The sequence below is a fragment of the Desmodus rotundus genome, chromosome 1 (assembly GCF_022682495.2).
Source record: "Desmodus rotundus isolate HL8 chromosome 1, HLdesRot8A.1, whole genome shotgun sequence".
Lineage (NCBI taxonomy): Eukaryota > Metazoa > Chordata > Mammalia > Chiroptera > Phyllostomidae > Desmodus > Desmodus rotundus.
In genome coordinates this window covers 65,172,668-65,191,309 of record NC_071387.1, presented here as the reverse complement: position 1 = coordinate 65,191,309, position 18,642 = coordinate 65,172,668, and the positions used below count along the sequence as shown (strand labels likewise).

The window sequence follows — 18,642 nt, the reverse complement described above, 5'->3', positions numbered from 1 at the left end:
TCCTTTGAGGGGCATCTAATAATGGGAAAGACGTTTGTTGATGTAAGATGTCTTGATTTAATTTCAACTTCGTTGTATTATTTAACATTGGTCAAAATACAATAGAATTATGTTTTTGACCAAACAAAATGTAGTGTATGGGGGAGCAGAGTTTATTTAGGTAAAATAATACATATTAAGTTTTAAATGAAAAGGAGTAACTGGCTCCAGTTACATGGCATCTTTCTGTGTCTTGACTGGGACCTTATTGGATTAATGAGTTAATGCCCATCTGATACACTTACTCCCTCTCCAGCAGCAAGAAGGTCTGTCAAGCCAGGTACTGGCAGGAGAGAAGTTTTATGCCTTCATATATTCGTGTGAACATGGCACTGTGATCTCTAACCACTGCCTTTCATCCAAAGTCCTGCAATGGTTAGTGATTTTTTTTCTTAAAGGCTTTTCTCACAGAAGTAGAAAAAGGTGCTGGTGTAACTTTATAGTACAGAAATAATCTGTGTTTCAATTCTTGTCCTTTTAAGCATGAAATGTGTTACCCAATGTACCAGCTGTTTTTCTGTGAAGCCAAGTGACTGAATACTGTTTCTTTATAAATGAGCTTTGGTCATTGTACCAAGCCGTATTTTGGATTTCTTTTTCAATTCTTGCTGGTTACGGTGTGACTCAGGAACATGATTTGTGTTCTGGCAAACCATACAACATTTAGATTCAAATAGGATGAATCAGAGAAGATTCTAAATTGCTTTTGAATATATAGATTATATTGTTAATTTATATCTCAAAATTTAAATTATGGATTGAATTTGGAAACCATTTCATCTTACATGCTATGTTTTGAGCTCCTGGGTGGTGGGTCATGTGTCATAGGCACCAATGCATAGCACTGATAGTAAATAAATTAATCTAGAAAATAAGAGAAACTACTTGGCTCATAAATAAAATTCATTGATAAAGTGCATTCCTTATTTTTAAAAATGATGTAACAGAGACACCAATCAGTGTTTTCCAGTAGAATCAACATAGAATTATTGATCGACCAGTGAACTAATCTATGTTTGTTTCTTCTTATGAAGCATCTGGAAAATCTGTGCCTAGTGGTGTTACAGATTTCACGGCCTTGATAAAACTGAGCATGTATGAGACCAAGATCAGGTAAGGCAAAGACCGGGTATCTATCTGATACCAGTTCCAGTAGGAAATTTTGCCCTCACATACATTTTATTTACCCTATATTGCCAAGCCGAGAGATAAGGAGTGTGAAAAGGTGCCCGGACTTCTGCATCAAATCTATGCCATCATCAGATGCAGCCCGGGCCTTCTCACCTTTGGCCTCTTGGAAAAGAGGACATCAGCTTTTGCAGAATAGAGCAGGCATACACCTTCATTTTCTTACTTCAAAGTTGAAAAGTGTTTGGAGTGCAGTCATGTTTTGAGAAGCACTTTGAAACTTTTAAATCCCCATTGTGACAGTCCCAAGGCCTCATTTCACCCTTGGTAAGAGGACTGTACTTTGTTCAGAACCTATGAAAGCCACAACCAGTGAGACACTGCTTTCTTTAAACCAATAAGCCTCAAAAGTGAAACAACTTGTGGTTTTAAAACTTACGAGGGCTCCTCTGACACAGAAGCTCCTTCTTCTAGCTCTTGAGCTTGTTTGTACCGTGGCCCTCTCGCCTCTACCGGAAGTTTCTCTGAGAATTAAATGCATGCACATAAAAGAGAAGAGGTTAGAACCAATTTGGGATTGCTGGGAAATTCCTTTCCCCCGCCCCCTCACCAGTTCTTGATTCTGTGGTACCTATAAGCTATGTCGATAACTGTAAAAAATAAGTTTTTAGGTAAATTTCTGCCTCTGATGATAACTATATCAAGAAAACAAAGTGAGATTTTAACATGTTTGACAATACTGGTTTCCCCTTTATTATGCTGAAAAGCAAAAAAAAAGGTCTTTTTATTATGAAAGCCGTAACTCTTGGAGCACTAGCTCCATATGTCATCAAAGTACCTTTTCACTATTTCCTGTTAAAAAGATAGAGCAATGTTTACCTTTTAAAACAAACACAAAGTACAATAAATTATACTTGATACTTTCATAAATTCTAACTTGTTTTTCTTTTGACTTTTGGCTGACTGTCATCTATGCCATATTGTCAAAAATAAACATTTTGTAAATGCTACTCTGACATTTACAAAATTTGCTTTAGATATCTGATTCATTCACTATACCACCCCAAGTCTCACTGACAATTGGAATATGAGCAACTGAAGCTCCATACCCATAATTTGACTTGCTTCACCTATTTATAAAGCTTTGGCCAAACAATTCAGAACAAGCTTCCTAACTACTTCCTGGGGAACAAAAATTGCAGAGGAGAAAAAGAAAGAGGTAGATTATAACTGCTCCTACAGAATTAACCGCCAAGGTTTCCATTCTGACATATTTTATTAGGGCCATTTGCAGGCATGTTTGCTTTATAGTATAAGCCAGTGAAGCTCTATCACCATTTTATAACATATAATTGCAAAGATGAAAGAAATGTGTCTATGTATGCATACACCATAGGATTATATGGCAATTTAATGATATTTAAGTAGAGCCAGACTCACTACTTGGTTGTGAAAATCCAGATTTTATTTTTGATAGTTAACCACAAACTGCTTTTCTTTTTCTGAAGTGGTTTGGTAAAGACAGAACTAATGAATAACTATTTTAAGTTAGGGGCATCACTTATATCTTCTATGTACAGCAATTGTTTATAGTCAGAAAACAAAGAGACTGTGAAATATAAAACTGCCAAAGCCAAAAGGATTCGCTAACATTTAGACACAACAATATGGTACCCACAGCAATAAAGAGGTGGACTTTTAGAACTAGTCCACCTCTCCCAATTCCTCGACTCAATGGCACCACTGCTGACGGCACGAGCCATCTCTGTCTTTCAGTAGTGAAGCGCTCAGCTTGGCACTGGGAGTAGGCTCGTATACTTGACTGTCTGTTTGAACGGAATCCTGTCAGATGTACCAGTGCCACTTCCTCCCATATTTGAGGATGCTAATGATAGTCCAGATGAATTTGCATAAAACTTACGATACACTAGGCACTCTATTTGCATTATATCTCATTTGATCTTTACATGATCTCTGAGGGAGTTACTGTTATTATTCCCATTTTACAGATGAGGAAAGTGAGGACTAGAGAGATATATAATACATTAAAATTAATCGGGATTTCTGGCATGCTTTTTTTTTACATCATTAATTTAGATTTCAAAATGCCATTCACTCCCACCAAGGACACACTATAGTATAATAAAGAACTGTATTGTGGCTGATTTTTGGAGAAATTTAATGGCTTAAGAAAATGTTAAGAAGCAAATAGGAATCATAGTGAATAGTAAAAATAGGAGGAAGCTTGTAATAAAAAGTACTTCTGAATGGTTTGTAACTCTGGAATTTTCTATTTCATTGACATAGACTCTAACAATATTAGCAAAGAAATGGGGTTAGTATTTATGCTGATCAGAAAGACCCAGCATAATTAAAATAAATCTTGCTCACTAATTAGAACTTTTCTAAAGTCTATTTTTAAAGATTATTTGCAGTATCTATTAAATTCTAATTTATTTCAATGCCTCATTTCAAATTATGCTTCTGGAATCCAGTCTCATAATACTGTTCTAATTCTCAGTATAAGCAGCCACAGCTTTCTGGTCCATCAGTTTGAGGTATGAGGCTTCCCAATGTAGTTCGTATTTGGCAGAGCAGACACTTTTGGAGTCACTGCATTGTTTTTAACAGCAAGAAACGTGGATAGTAAATCACACATATATTCAATACTTCTACAATATTTCTGTAATATCTCCTTTCATGCAGGTATAGCTGGTATTTTTCAGCACCAGTCTTCAAACAACTTTATAACTCAGGAGAGTATCATATAAATATGTAGTGCTTTATAACAATTTGCAAACAAACCTTTTTGAAAGATTTAAAGCAAAGTTAAGTCCATTTAGTAGAGTCTAAGTTACAAAGAAAAGTTACTAAGAGCACGTGGGATACTTAAAATTTTTCTAGGGAGTTAAAACAGCACCCGAGTACACATAATAAAAAGCCTGATAACAGAGCACCTGCCAAGTTACCTTTGGGTTTATAGCAGGGGGTGGGAACGATGCACTCCTCCTTTATGTGGGGCTTGGTTTTGGGGCTGCAGCCTCCCGTGTGCATTCCTCGATGGTTGATACAGAGAACCACACGATACCTGAGGCCCTGGCCACACGTCACCGTGCACTAGAAGGGGAACGCAAGAGAGAGGAGACTCACAGGTGAAGCCTTGTTTACTCTTCTCCATTTCCCACCTGAGGCTTTTTGAGGGGTTGCTTTTACATAAAGGACTCCTGATAGATTTATACCACTTCTTACCATCATGGGGTCTTTATTCTACTTGGCTATTTAGCGTGTAGCTGGCTGAAAATTAAATCACTTCTGGTCTCTCAGTTTTGGATTACACAATCAGTGTTTCTTCAGCACCCATTATGTGCAAAGTCCCAAACCAAGCAGCAAAAAGAAGAAACGAAATGGGACTGGAGAGTGTGCTCAATTTTGATGACCAACACTACATTTTAATATTATTAAGTCACTTTGCTAATGATTGCTGCTGCCACATAGCCACATAGCTAAAGTGGAAATTCTCTTGCCATGTCTGTGGCTGAGGACATAATGTTTTATCTTCTCATCTGCCTATCTTCTTTGCTATTTCAAAAATTTTTGCACTAGCAGCCAGGAAATCTGAAATCAAGATCATTTTATGTTTAAGCTGCAGCAGCAGCTCCCCTAATGTCTAGAATGTATTAGTTTTAGTTATTTTACTTCATCCCATTCTAATTATTTTGTGGTTTCATTGCATTTTTTTTCAGTGAACAGTATATATAGCTTTAATTTTAATGCACTCAGACCCTTTTTGGATATAGAGAAAGAATCAGGAATAAAAAATGAAACCAAACTTTTGGTCTACTGAGCTCTATCACCAGAGCACCTTTCACAGATTCAGGATTAGTCATTTGGCCTCAACTACTCTTGGCAGACATGGGCCTCCCCTTGTCCTGGAGGGAACGTGGGGGTGCTAGAGGCTTCTCGTGGAAACATGAAGAAAGATAGGGATGTAGGTTTACTCAGACATTTGGCTATGCTGGCTGTGGGACACGTCTACTCCAGGAGCTAAGCCGGTAGACTTCTAGGCACCTCAAGAGGAGAAGCAGGGGGCTGCACAGGATAGCTGGTGGGGGCGTGATGATGAAAGGAAAGAGTGGACTTATTGTCCCAGGGAACAAAGGAAGATGGCACAGTTACCGGAGACCACTCCTGCGCCAGCCATTTAGGGCAGTCAAAAATGTTGCAGGGCTGCACGACGGGCGTCTTCGGGGTGTACATGCATTTCCACTCTTCCACGGAGGTGACATGCCCCTGGATGTCCTCCTCCACACAGGAGACTGACCGGCTCTGGATGCCCCCCCCACACGAGGAGGAGCACGCAGTCCATGGGGTGGCATCCCACCTACAGAAGCAAGGGGAGTTATCAGGGCAGACATGCACATTGCCAGCCCTCCTTAGAGACCTTTCCAACCCAACCCCTTCCCAGTGCCTACTGGGGCCATCAGGTTCTGAGAGGCTATTGTCCAGAGAGCTAAACATCATCTATTGCCTGAAACCTGATGAGTAAGAGAAGGAGTCAGCGTTGGCAAAGGTGCTCTGGAAACCTTGAAGCTCTATACAAATGTAAGAAATCACTGTTTTGAGAGCTGTCCACAAAGATATCTGTGCTATCTCTAACTTATTCAAAAGAAGGCTGTTCAATCCCTCTTCCTCTCGTTTTAATATACATGCTTTGTGTGTGTGTATATTATGTTTTATAAATATATATTCTGCATATATAATATTACATATATACTTTTTATGAAACCATTAAATATTATGTAAAGACTAACACTGGTTAATCAGTTAACGCTAATAGTTTGCACCTGGGCTGATACTTTTTATTTTCAGTGCAATACTTTATTACTTCGTTTCTGGATGCTTTTGCTTCTACAATCATCAGCTTCGGGACTACATGGAATCAGCACAATCCTGCAGTTCAAACCACGCCCTCGTTACACTAAGGAACAAGCATGTTAATACAGACATTACCCACTTGTTCCCTAATGCTGAGGGAGACTATCAGTTAGCATTCCCCCGGTAAAGAACTCCTGGAATTGTGAAGAAGTCTGGTTTGTTTGGAAGGCTAATGGCACTGGAATCCAGAAATACAGCTAAGAGAGAAAATAACAATATTATCAATAACATTTAAGGGAACCCCATTGATTTTTTCAGAGCTATACACAGCTCTGAAGCATTTGGTAGTAGATGCAGAGAGGTATCTTTGCCTGACTCTTTTCTCTCCTCCCACGGATTTAGCAAATGTAGAATTTTATAAAATAGAAACATTGGAAATGAGCTTGTCTTTCTTGTATATATTCTATTTGTCGATGAGGATTGCTGAGGAAGTTTAAGATTTCTCTTAGAATTAGGAGGGATATCATTTTATTGACAGAACAAGTATTGCCCAGTTGATCCACTTGAGTAGTTAAATTTTAAAATATTGCACAGGTGTACCACGGAGACAGTGATTCTTTCATGAGTAGGATCTCGTGTGCATTGTGATCCCGACTTGTCTCGTGCATGAGACTGTATAACATGTGCCTCACAGTTTGAGAATTTTCCTCCACACTTTCTTTGTACTGCGTCAGTCTAGGCAACAACTGTTATCTCCACTGCCAACAACCTAAACTTGTTGCCAAACACAATGTTTCCCTATGCATATTTCCCCAGGAGACACAAAAGAAAACATTATTATGGGGAAACTGAGGCCCTCTGTTTAGCCCTTAGGAAACTTTCTGAACCCTTTCAAGAGAACGAAGCAGCTCTGTAGAGTGTTTCTCTTCCAGAAAGGTAAGATCAATTCTCATTTGTCTCCACAAACCTCTGGAGAGCTTCCCTTTGGAGGTGGAAAACGGGTCTAATTCAGACTGAAACTGGGCTGAATATATAAATACATACTTGCCTTGGATTTGACCTGACAGTGATTTGGGAATGTTTCTGAATGTACTTTAATCTCTTAGAACATTAAGATGCCATAAAAAGAGCACATTTTTTAATTGGTACTTTAACATCCCTAAACTTGACCCCTCCAAAGAGAGAGTGATTAATTTTTGTCTCACTCTTGGGCCTGACCCCACGGTGTAATTTCATAAACAGTAATAAGTATGCTTTTGCATGTCAGTAATTACAGAAAGACAAATGATGCTAATATTATTTGAAGAATTTATAGTATGGTAACAGCAAGCAACTATGGTTCTGTATGTGAAAAATTATCACATGAATCCTTGCATAATAATAGGGTTCTGAGGATTTTCAAAGCAAAACATGTCTGGGAGCTTTACAGAAAGTATAACAAAAGATGAGAGAGGGCATCAGGTAGGGAATCTTTATACGAGGATCCGGTAAGTGCTTGGATTAAAAAAAAAAGCTTGTCTAAGAATCTTTTCCTGGAAAAATAAGAAATGAGTTCATATATCATATATTTTAACTCCTTTGGCTTTTAATTTTTAAACTTACAGTGAGTTCAGTTTAAGAAATTCTCACCCTGGCCAGGTGGCTCAGTTTGTTGGAGCATCGTCCTATATACCAAAAGGCTGTGGGTTTGATTCCTGGTTTGGGCACATACATAGGTTGTGGGTTCAATCCCCAGTCAGGGTACATATGGGAGGCAATGATTGATGTTTCTCTCTCACGCTGATGTTTCTCTCTCTTTGTCACCCTTTCTCTCTCTATAAAAAAATCAATAAATGTATCCTCAGGTGAGGATAAAAATGCTAAAAATTATTAAAAAAGAAATTCTCAAAATTAACAATGATGTGAAAAAGCTGCATGTATTAATCATGAATTAAAGATAATTTATCAGATTACATTCTTATATTATATTCAGATAAATGTTATAGTCAAAATGGAAAGGAAGAAAAAACAATCTAAGAATTAATTGTATTTTGTATCTACACTGTGGTCTTAAGCTAGTTTAAATAATTTCAATAACTAAGGCTTTCTGCTTTGATCAGCAGTAGCTGCCATTTGAGAACCATTTTTGAGCCTCAATTCTTCTTATAAAATAAAAACACATTTGCCCTCGGCGGTGTTGCTCAATGGATTGAGTGCCAGCTTGCGGATCCAAAGGTTCGATTCCCAGTCAGGTCTGGGTTGCAGGCCGGGTCCCCAGTAGGGGGCATGCAAGAGGCAACCACACATGGATGTTTCTCTCCCTTTCTTTCTCTCTCTCTTCCCCTATCCCTAAAAATAAATAAATAAAAAATTTTAAAAAACTCCCATATTTGTTGAAGTAGCTTCCATTTACTGAGAGTTTATCTACGAAGCAGAATAACCTTAGAATGAGTTCAGTAGCAGAAGTGCAGGAAGTGAGAAGTATACAGCTATTTGCTAGTTATCCTTTCCCGCTGTAACGTATGGACAGGCCGGTGTGTGCACAGGACAGGTGCAAACGGAAATAAAGGAGGCCTGTTTCAATCTGTCGTTGAGAATACTGGCTTCGGGCATCTGGGGGGAAGCCGAATACAGAGGAAATCAAGTTTAACCTAAGACAGGCATTAGTTATACCAGAGAAATATGAACAAAAGAGATCATAGATATTCAAGAAATTTAAAAGTGCCATTACAGGAAGAACACAAACTTGATGTTACCCACCCTGATCCCCAACTTTGCCTTTATCTTGATACTTATTTTGTAGATACAGAAATTGAAATCAAATGAAGTTGTGGTTTAGTTAAATTATCTTTTTATATTTTCATTCCATTATTTTTTCAAGAAGAAGAGTTTACTGTGTAAGGTTCTGGATCATACCAGCAAAATGCTAATCAGTAACATTCTACAGCCATTTATCATTATCAATATAGTTATAGGAAAGTGGGAGAGAGCTGACTACCGAGGTAAACCTTTAGTGGAAGAATTTAAAAACAAACAAACAAACAAACAACTGTATGCAGTATAAAGGCCCCTTTCTACATCTACCGTTAGAATGGTGAGAAGTGAGGTCCCTGTCAATCACTGGAAGTATTTAATTAGAGATGGAATGAAAACTTGCTCTAGTGTACTTGTATGCAGGTTGTACAAATATCTATGTGTGTGTATATACATGTGTGAATACATGCACATTAAATGTACATACATGCACATTTGTATAAATGCATATGTGTACATATGTATGGGTGTGATTTGGGGGGAAGGAATGGGAGAATGAAGCATCACTGGGGAGCTGAACTACATGACCTCAAAGCCTGTGTTTGGATTCCAATTCATCAAGTATTTGGACATGTTCAATTAAATTTTGCTTTATTTTATAGTTTAGAATAAAATTACTTTCTGAGCTTTGTTTAGTTTGAGGTTAAGCAAACTATTGTGGATTATTTTCAACTACTGTGTTTGCGATCTTATTTAAACCCTGGGTTCTAAATAGCAGCCAAGTCCCCGAAGTCCTAGTGAATCGAGAGAATAGAACAAAGGGGTCTCTCGGCACAGTGGTTATTTCAGACCCAATTCTAATTTCTGCTCCCTGGGGAGTTGTTTCCAGTGTGGCTGACAATACTCTCAGTGGCTAGTATATTTTTCAGCTTCTCCAGACTTCTTATAAATATATTAATAAAGAGAACAATTTATTTTAAAAGAACTTCCATTATTTTTTCTTGTTTTAAAGAACACTGTACTTAAAGAAAAAAGCAACACAGTATGGAATTTTAAAATGTTTTGGAAAAAAGTTCCCCCAAATGTTTTGAACAATAAGGATATAAAAACTGCCTTTTTGTACTTAAATTTCTTTGGAACAAAAGGAGAATCTCTCAAGGCCCTATTCACAGTAATAGCACATCTGGAATTCCACATTCACGGTATTGCGATAATACTTCAGGCAGTGTTTGTTTAACAGTTACCAATTGTGCCTTAATGACTGGGGTCCAATTGCAGAGGAAACATAGAAAAGGACAAAGAGAGTGAAAGAAAGACATAACATAAACCCATACACTGTATCTAATCAGAATGAATTGCTGTGTCCACTCTAATGTAATGTGATCCAATCTTAAAATGGTTTTTGAGTGACAAGCTTCCAGTCCAAGCAGGCCGGTATTACTCAAAAGCAGAGCTCAGAGTAGACTGCAAAATATACTATCTACCGTCTTACTTGTACAGAAAAACACAAAATCTCTACGCACATACAAAAGGAGCAAGAGACGGATTGACTACTTCTAGCATCAGGATGATGGATTTACGTACCGAGGAAGGGGATGGTAGAGGTCATAAGGCATGATCTGCTTGTAGCCGTCACTGTTAGGAACAATAATGCCAACCCTCTGAGTGGAAGGTACACACAATAAAATAAACACTAAATAATTACATTATATACATTTTTTAGACAAATGCAAGACAATATTAATAAATTATCTCCGAAAACAACACAAAAACAGTTCAACATCTTTACGCTAGCATATGGTTTAGGATGGGGCAAGTTCTTTGAAAGGGCACCATTTCCTATAATTAGTTCTCCGATCCAAGCAGGAAATACCACTGGAAAGGGTGATGGCAAGAAAACTTGGCACCTCATCATTAACTTTGATAAAATAAGCTTGTAAATGTTCTTTAATCCCCCAAATTATACATTCTATGAGGTCATTATTATCATCATTATTAATGTTACTTCCAGATGCTCACCAAGCAATTATAGTTACTGTATCTCTTCTGAGGAAAGAGAGAGCTATAGATAAAAGCATGTACCTAGGAACTGACAATGCAATATAATGTGCTACATAACCTAGCAAACAGGTTTCATCTCTTGGCAGATCTAAAGATTTTAATAATATCTGGAAAGCAGCCACTTGATTACTTTATAAAGGGAAGGGGAACTGGTGAATGTAGTAGGCAACTATCAACAAAAGCAAGATTCCCACCAAAATAAAGGTAGGACACTTAAAATGAGACAAGTGTGAAAGCTCTTTTTTGTGGTCTATACAATGTGACATAGTGTTAACTGCTATTACAGGGGTGGTTGTAACCGTTGTGACTGTTGTTGGTATACCTAACACCCTGGGAAACCTGTGCGGTTTAGAGAGCAAGACTAAAGAAGCTATCAGAAATGATGCGACAGGTTGCATGGATAATGGGTTCACAAGAAATGATACTCTAGGTTGTGTGGAAGGCAGCAGAGGCCTTCAGGACTCCAAGGAACTACACTAGCCTACCTCACTGAATTCAGCTAAAGTCTCCAATTGGCAAGACTTATTCCTGAGCACCCTGGCTTGTGGAAGAGTTATGACTCACGGGGCTTAGATAAAACGGATAGTACAACAGGCCCTCCATCAAGAATGGGAGGCAGAGCTCAATACACAGTCGCCACCCTGGGACAGACCATGGTATCACGTGAGCAGCAGGCGCTTAATGTGCAAATGACAAATGATAGGAAGTGCCTCTTCTGAATCCTGAAGGAACTCATGTATTCTATACGTATTCCTGGATGGGTGAGTCTATATCTAGGCATGCATATCTATATCCAATGTAAATGTTTATATTTATATTAAATAAATAAAACTTTTGTTTTCATCCCATCCTCTGACATAGAATGATGCAGTATTTTTAAATTTTATTTATTTATTTTTAGAGAGAGGGGAAGGGAGGGAGAAAGAGAAGGAGAGAAATATCACTATGAGACAGAAACATCGATCAGTTGCCTCTCAAATGCTGCCCCGACTAGGCACGGAGCCCACAACCCAGGCACGTGCCCTGACTGGGAATCCAACTGGCGACCTTTCGCCTTGCAGGATGATGCCCAACCACCTGAGCCACACTGGTCAGGGCTGATGTAGTATGTTTTTTTAAAAATATATATCTTATAAACCTAAGCTTGTGGGTATAAAAAGCGAACTGGCTATACTGTGGATCAGAAAGAAAAAATAGCACTAAATGGCAATCGTGAGGACATGGAGATCACAGGAGGAAAGGGAGTGATAAAGAGGGTAGTTCCTGCCCTGGCTGGTGTGGCTCAGTTGGTTAAAGTGTCATCCCATAAACCAAAGGGTCAGGGGTTTGATTCCCAGTCAGGGCACATGTCTAGGTTGCTTGTTTGGTCCCCAGTCAGGGCGCACAGGAGAAGCAGCTGATCGATTTTTCTCTCTCACACTGATGTTTCTCTCTCTCTCACTCTCCCTCCCCCTCTCTCCGAAATCAGTGATCATGTCTTCGGGTAAGAATAAAGAAAAAAGAAGGTAGTTCCTAAAGAAACTACTGAAAGGTAAGGAGGTACTAGAGAGAAATTAAATTTGAAAGAAAATAGAAAACAAAACTATGACGATTCTGTTCCCAGGAGGGACAACTACTGGGGTACTAATTTACTTACTTATCTGACTTACATGACTACATTTTCTATGTATGAATAAAGTTTTTGTACTCATTTGTATGACTCAATTTTTATGTTGTGTGTATGTGTATGACCCTTAAGTAACAGTGTTCATGAGACTAACTGTTGCCTTTTGAGGAAGCTAAAAATCTCACAGCTTTAAGACAAGAATGGAATGAATATCAAAATGAAATTTTTCTCCCCGTTTCCAAGTTAGAGAAATTTCCTATTGTTTTCTACCTTCTAATAGACAAGAAATCAGATGTAAAATGCCAATCCTGTCTGCTATCAGAATCACGTGATCTCTTTATAACAATTCTCATATCCAATAATTAAAGAAATGTTATTTTTAAAAGAACTGTATTTTAATGAATTCCAACCTTCCAAAGTTCTTCTAATAACTTGGGACCAATCGACTAGTAGTTAATTAGGAAATAAACTAAATTGACTTGGCAGTTATATTTTAGCTAACCCTAGTATGCCTGCATCAACTTTGAAATGCAGAAATGCACATCGTTGCCTTCTGAAAAAATTTACAGCCATAATTTGTCATTTTCAATATTAGAACGAACTGTTGCAGATCTTTGCCAGCTGATTTATCAGCTGATGATATTTAAAATGGAGGCAGTCACACTGAAGGAGGCAGGCTAGAAAAGAAGAGGGAATAAAAAGGGGAATGTATACAATTCAAGATGTTGGGCTTTGCTTTCAACTGATCTAGAAATTACATTTTTGTTTAAACAAGGAGCTTTAAGCCTGGGTTCAGCAAAACTATAGCTATATTTGTCTTTCTAAGGCATGGGTCATAGTGAAGACTCATAAAGTGACTCTATGGCACCTGTAAAAACAGAAAGATATCAAAACAATGGTGCTCTGTCCAGTCCTATTCATGCATATTCTTGTGCATGGGCTCTGCTCTCTCCTGGGGTTCATGCCATGACCCTGGCCTTTCACCATACTGTCACAGAGGGCCAGGCAATGTTGCCCAAACTTAACCTTCTACTGCCTGCCTTTACGACGCTGGTCTTTTATCTTAGGCAAAGGGTACACAGTGAAGCATGATGAAAAAGAATGTCATCCAGGGACTTTAAGAAGTTCTTCCCATCCTTGATTTCTATCCTTTCTTCCCTCCATTCTATCCTTGATTTGTATGTGTCTGCACATGTGTGTATTCTTGCATGTGCCTGAATGTGTGGGGAGTGGTGAATGAGGCAAAAATGATTTAAAAAGCAGTTACAAAGGGAAGACATAAGAAACAGTGGTTTGGAGCTAAAACTGCTCTTCCATTGCCTTAATTATTCTGACCACTCATGCACTTTTTACACTGGGGAGCAAGCTGACTCCCTTGAAGTCCCCAACGTCAGGGGCTGTAGTGGGAGGAAGAGAAGATGACGATGAATGGCCATTCTCGACTCATGCGGGTCAGTGGGTGAAAGACACCACACCGGATGCTCTCACAGCACACACCTTGCTGAACTGCCCAGTGGCAGGAGGGCACTTCAGCTCTCATAGGCTCATGTAATGAAATCTTAGGCAGCATATAAACCTGAAGCCTTCTGAACCATTTTTAAAGACATGGAAAATGTTCAAATGTAATTTCAACTTAAAAAAATTCAATATAAAATAGAATGCACATATCCCATCATGTGTTCATATACTATCTGTACATTTTCATCAAGTCTATAAGTGTGTGTATATATATCACACACACGTATAGACAGATATATTGGAAAAAGGCCAAAAACAATGGTTAGTTCCTGGTGTTTAAATTATTGGTGGTTCTCTCTTCTTTTATAAAATGTCTCTGTTTTCTAACTTTTGCATAATGTACAGTTACAGGAATTAGAATATTCAAATAAAATCAAAATTCAACTCAGAGAGAGTATAATATAGACACATTTGGAAATATTAAATATAAAAGAGTCTGTCACCTCAAATTCCATGTGCTGCTTAAAGATTATTGCGTCTTTGTCCTAAAATCATCTCAGGAGCTACTTTAGAACAATATCCCCGACTTTAAACGTCAAGCCCTGTGCAGGCTGACACTACTCAGCTATGGAATTCACATACAGCAATCACTCTCTCTCTCCAAGAAAAATCCTACTATAACTAACTGTATGGATGCCTAATTTGTGGGGTTCTTTTTATACTAAGAATGAACCATAAAGACTCCCTTTCCTGGTTTCAGCTGTCCCTTTTAGTGACTTTCTCAGGACCACTTGCCTTTTCTCCGGGGCTGCAGAGCCTCATTTCCAACTTCCTGGAAGCTGGATGTGCTCCAGCTTTGTCAAGCTCACAGCGTCCGGACAGCTCATTGTCTCCCTCTGCAAACTGCTGCTTCTCCTGTGCCCAGTTTTACTGCTCAGGGCACTGCCGCCCTCCCATCCACCCAAGCTAGATACCATGGGACATGTTGTTTTTTTCTCTTCCCTGTGTTCTCTAGAGGCACTCAGTTCTTCCAGCTGCAATGTCTGCCAACTACTGCTCCTTCGGACCTGAGTTTGGGCCCTTTTGCAGCCATCTGCCAACAGGTCTCTCTGCCTGCAGACCTTGCCTCCTCCAATCCAGGCTGCTCTTTGCTGTGATAGCAACCGATGCCTTACTTCCCAACTCAAAAGTCTTCAGTGGCTCTATAATACCCAATGAAACTTCTTAGTCAAGTTCTCCCTCCTCTAAGCCTGTCCTTATTTTCCCTCTCAACATCTACCCAGATATTCTCTCTTCCCCTTGCAAACACCCATAGCACTAACTCTTCTCATCACTTTTAACTCTGTACTAACTTCTAACTATGAATAAGTTTTCTTTAAACACCAAGCGATAGAATCCATATTGGTTCTTTACCATATTTCTTTTTTTTGATATATTTATTGATTATGCTATTACAGTTGTCCCATTTCCGCCCCTTCACTCAACTCCATCCTGCACACCCCCTCTCTCCCACATTCCCCCCCTATAGTTCATGTCCATGAGTCATACTTATAAGTTCTTTGGCTTCTACATTTCCTACACTATTCTTACCCTCCCCCTGTCTATTTTCCGCCTATCAGTTATGCTATTTATTCTCTGTAACTTTCCCCCCTCTCTCCCCCTCCCACTCCCCTGTTGATAACCCTCCATGTGAGCTCCATTTCTGTGGTTCCATTCCTGTTCTAGTTGTTTGCTTAGTTTTCTTTTGTTTTGGTTTTAGGTGTGTTTGTTAATAACTGTGAGTTTGCTGTCATTTTTACTGTTCCTATTTTTTATCTTCTTTTTCTTAGATAAGTCCCTTTAACATTTCATATACTAATGGCTTGGTGATGACGAACTCCTTTAACTTGACCTTATCTGAGAAGCACTTTATCTGCCCTTCCATTCTAAATGATAGCTTTGCTGGATAGAGCAATCTTGGATGTAGGTCCTTGCCTTTCATGACTTGGAATACTTCTTGCCAGCCCCTTCTTGCCTATAAGGTCTCTTTGGAGAAATCAGCTGACAGTCTTATGGGAACTCCTTTGTAGGTAACTGGGTCATTTTCTCTTGCTGCTTCTAAGATTCTCTCCTGTTTAATCTTAGGTAATGTAATTATGATGTGCCTTGGTGTGCTCCTCCTTGGGTCCAGCTTCTTTGGGACTCTCTGAGCTTCCTGGACTTCCTGGAAGTCTATTTCCTTTGCCAGATGAGGGAAGTTCTCCTTCATTATTTGTTCAAATAAGTTTTCAATTTGTTGCTCTTCCTCTTCTCCTTCTGGCACCCCTATAATTCGGATGTTGGAACGTTTCGAGATGTCCTGGAGGTTCCTAAGCCTCTCCTCATTTTTCCGAATTCTTGTTTCTTCATTCTTTTCTGGTTGGATGTTTCTTTCTTCCTTCTGGTCCACACCGTTGATATGAGTCCCAGTTTCCTTCGCATCACTATTGGTTCCCTGTACATTTTCCTTTGTTTCTCTTAGCATAGCCTTCATTTTTTCATCTAGTTTTCGCACAAATTCAACCAATTCCATGAGTGTCTTGATAACCAGTGTTTTGAACTGTGCATCTGATAGGTTGGCTACCTCTTCCTCGCTTAGTTGTATTTTTTCTGGAGCTTTGAAGTGTTCTGTTATTTGGGCCTTTTTTTTTTTTTTTTTTTGTCTTGCTGCGTCTGTTACTTAAAGGGGCGGAGCCTCAGGTGTTCCCGGGGTGGGTAATGCTGGTCACTGGGCTGTGACGATATACGTGGGGGAGGGGCAGAGAGGGAGCAATGGCGCCAGCTCCACTCTCCACCGGACCTCCGTCTTTCACTCCGCTATCCACAATCAAACTGGGCCCCTCTGGTGCTGGTTCCCGAGTAAGTGGGCCTGTGCACACTCTAGGCCCCTGTGGGTCTCTCCAACGACCTCTCCTGTGAGGCTGGGAGTCTCTCCTTCTGCCGCCCCAACCCCCACGGGTGTTTTCACTCAGAGGTTTGAGGCTTTATTTCCCCACGCTGGAGCCCTGGGTTGCGGGGTCTGCTTCACTCCCCGCCATTTGTCCCGGTTTATCTGTGCGTGAGTGTGGGGCCCGGGGTGCTACCCACTGCTCAGCCTGCCCTGTTCTCCGCCACTCTGAGTCCGGCCCTCTCAGTTTATCTGTGCACCAATGTGGGGCCTCAGGGTCTGCTAGTGGTCAGACTGCCTGCGCTGTTTGTCCCACACTCTGCCAATCTCGGTCCCACCACGGCCATGCAAGTCCTCTCCGCCCTGGTGCCCGTCTCCGCCCCTCCTACCGGTCTGGATGTATGTTTCTTTTTTATCTACTTGGTGTCGGACTTCCCTGCCGTTTGATTTTCTGTCAGTTCTGGTTGTGCGAGGAGGCGCAGTGTGTCTACCTACGCTGCCATCTTGGTTCTCTCTCCTCTTTACCATATTTCTTAATACATTGCTCTGCACAGAGGCAATTAGTAAATATTCATTCGTTAAAGTCATGCCATTGGTGTGCAGGCTCAAAGCAAGCAGTGCGACGACCATCCAGACTTAAAGCAAACAAACAAAAATAAAGTGAAAGGAACTCCCAAACTGCACCTCACCGTGCACATCTTTAGTCCCCTGCTTGCCTTTCACTAGCTCTGCCATGTGTGTGAGGGAGGGTCGTTTGGCAGTTTAGGAAGGCAGCCCTGGCAGGCAGAGGTGGTTGGCTGATCTGAGGCAGAAAAAGGATGGATTAATGGCAGCTGTGCTTCTAGTGTACTTGGCTTAACTCTGCATCTCTTCCACTGGATATCTCCCAGGAACAGTCATCACAGCTTTGTAAAAATCATCGCCTCCCCTTCTGTCTCATGTGTCTTTCAGATACCAGGCTTTTCGGTAACTGTACAACCCAACTTCTCCAGGGCAGTCTTGGGGCTCAGACTTTGGTTGATTCTTTGCCTTTGCCATGGTACCAAGAACTGAACTGGGCATGGGGTAGGTATAAAATTAAAAAATGAATGAAATTGTGGGTGGTGGAAACAGTTCTGGTACAGAAGGAAGTAGTTCATCTTCTTTTGACAACTGCAGGGCAATAGAAACCAGTCTCTTCCCAAGCAACAGTTTAGAAAGGGGGAAGAGAGAAGTAATGAAAAGTTGGAAGAGACACAGGCATTTGCTTTTCATGAGTGGCAGAGCACAAAGGCTCATGGGATAGTGAGGAAAAGGACCTCATGAGGAGTTGGGAGATGGAAGATCATTCTCCTGTCTGCCACTCTCTTGCTGTGTGACCTTGAGGCGGTACTTACACATCAGGACTTTATGGTTTGGTGTTCTTCAAAATGTGAGCATTGGATGAAATCGGGAGCTTCAAGATAAAGTAAGAATGGGTGCCTGGAAACCCATCTCATGGGGCTCTGTCATATGTGTCCCCTTCCTAGTGGCTGCTGAGGGCAGAAATCGGAGCTCCGTGCACCACAGATTGAAAACCACTGAAGTAGGTGATCATCTAGAAATTTCTCCGACTCTAACATTTGGTGACTTGATGAAACACAGTAAGTTTCCCTATTATTTAAAGAGCCAAGGTGGGAGCCAATAAATGAGAAAATATTCTGTAAGGAAGTCACAATTTTTTTTAAACCATAGTACTTACTAGGCAACTATGATAAATTCATTTATCTTTTGAAACCAGACTAAAACAACCCTGCTTTATTGTCTATGGTTTGAAAACATTTTTAAGGCCTATATTTATTTTTTGCTATAAACCAAC

The 18,642-nt window shown here is 40.0% G+C and overlaps 1 protein-coding gene across 3 annotated transcripts in view; it reads right to left on the bottom strand.

The window, feature by feature from the left end:
- Window positions 1–18,642, bottom strand: part of ADAMTSL1 (ADAMTS like 1) — an 892,695-nt gene that overhangs the window by 209,852 nt on the left and 664,201 nt on the right. For 2 of the 3 annotated variants that reach the window (XM_053924703.1, XM_045193737.2), the window contains 4 exons: window positions 10,360–10,410; window positions 5,344–5,548; window positions 4,137–4,284; window positions 1,607–1,691 (listed from right to left, as the gene is read on the bottom strand). In XM_053924703.1, coding sequence (XP_053780678.1) covers window positions 1,607–1,691; window positions 4,137–4,284; window positions 5,344–5,548; window positions 10,360–10,410 — 489 coding nt within the window. The remainder of the gene's footprint in view (window positions 1–1,606; window positions 1,692–4,136; window positions 4,285–5,343; window positions 5,549–10,359; window positions 10,411–18,642) is intronic. The other variant, XM_053924704.1, reaches the window with a different exon arrangement.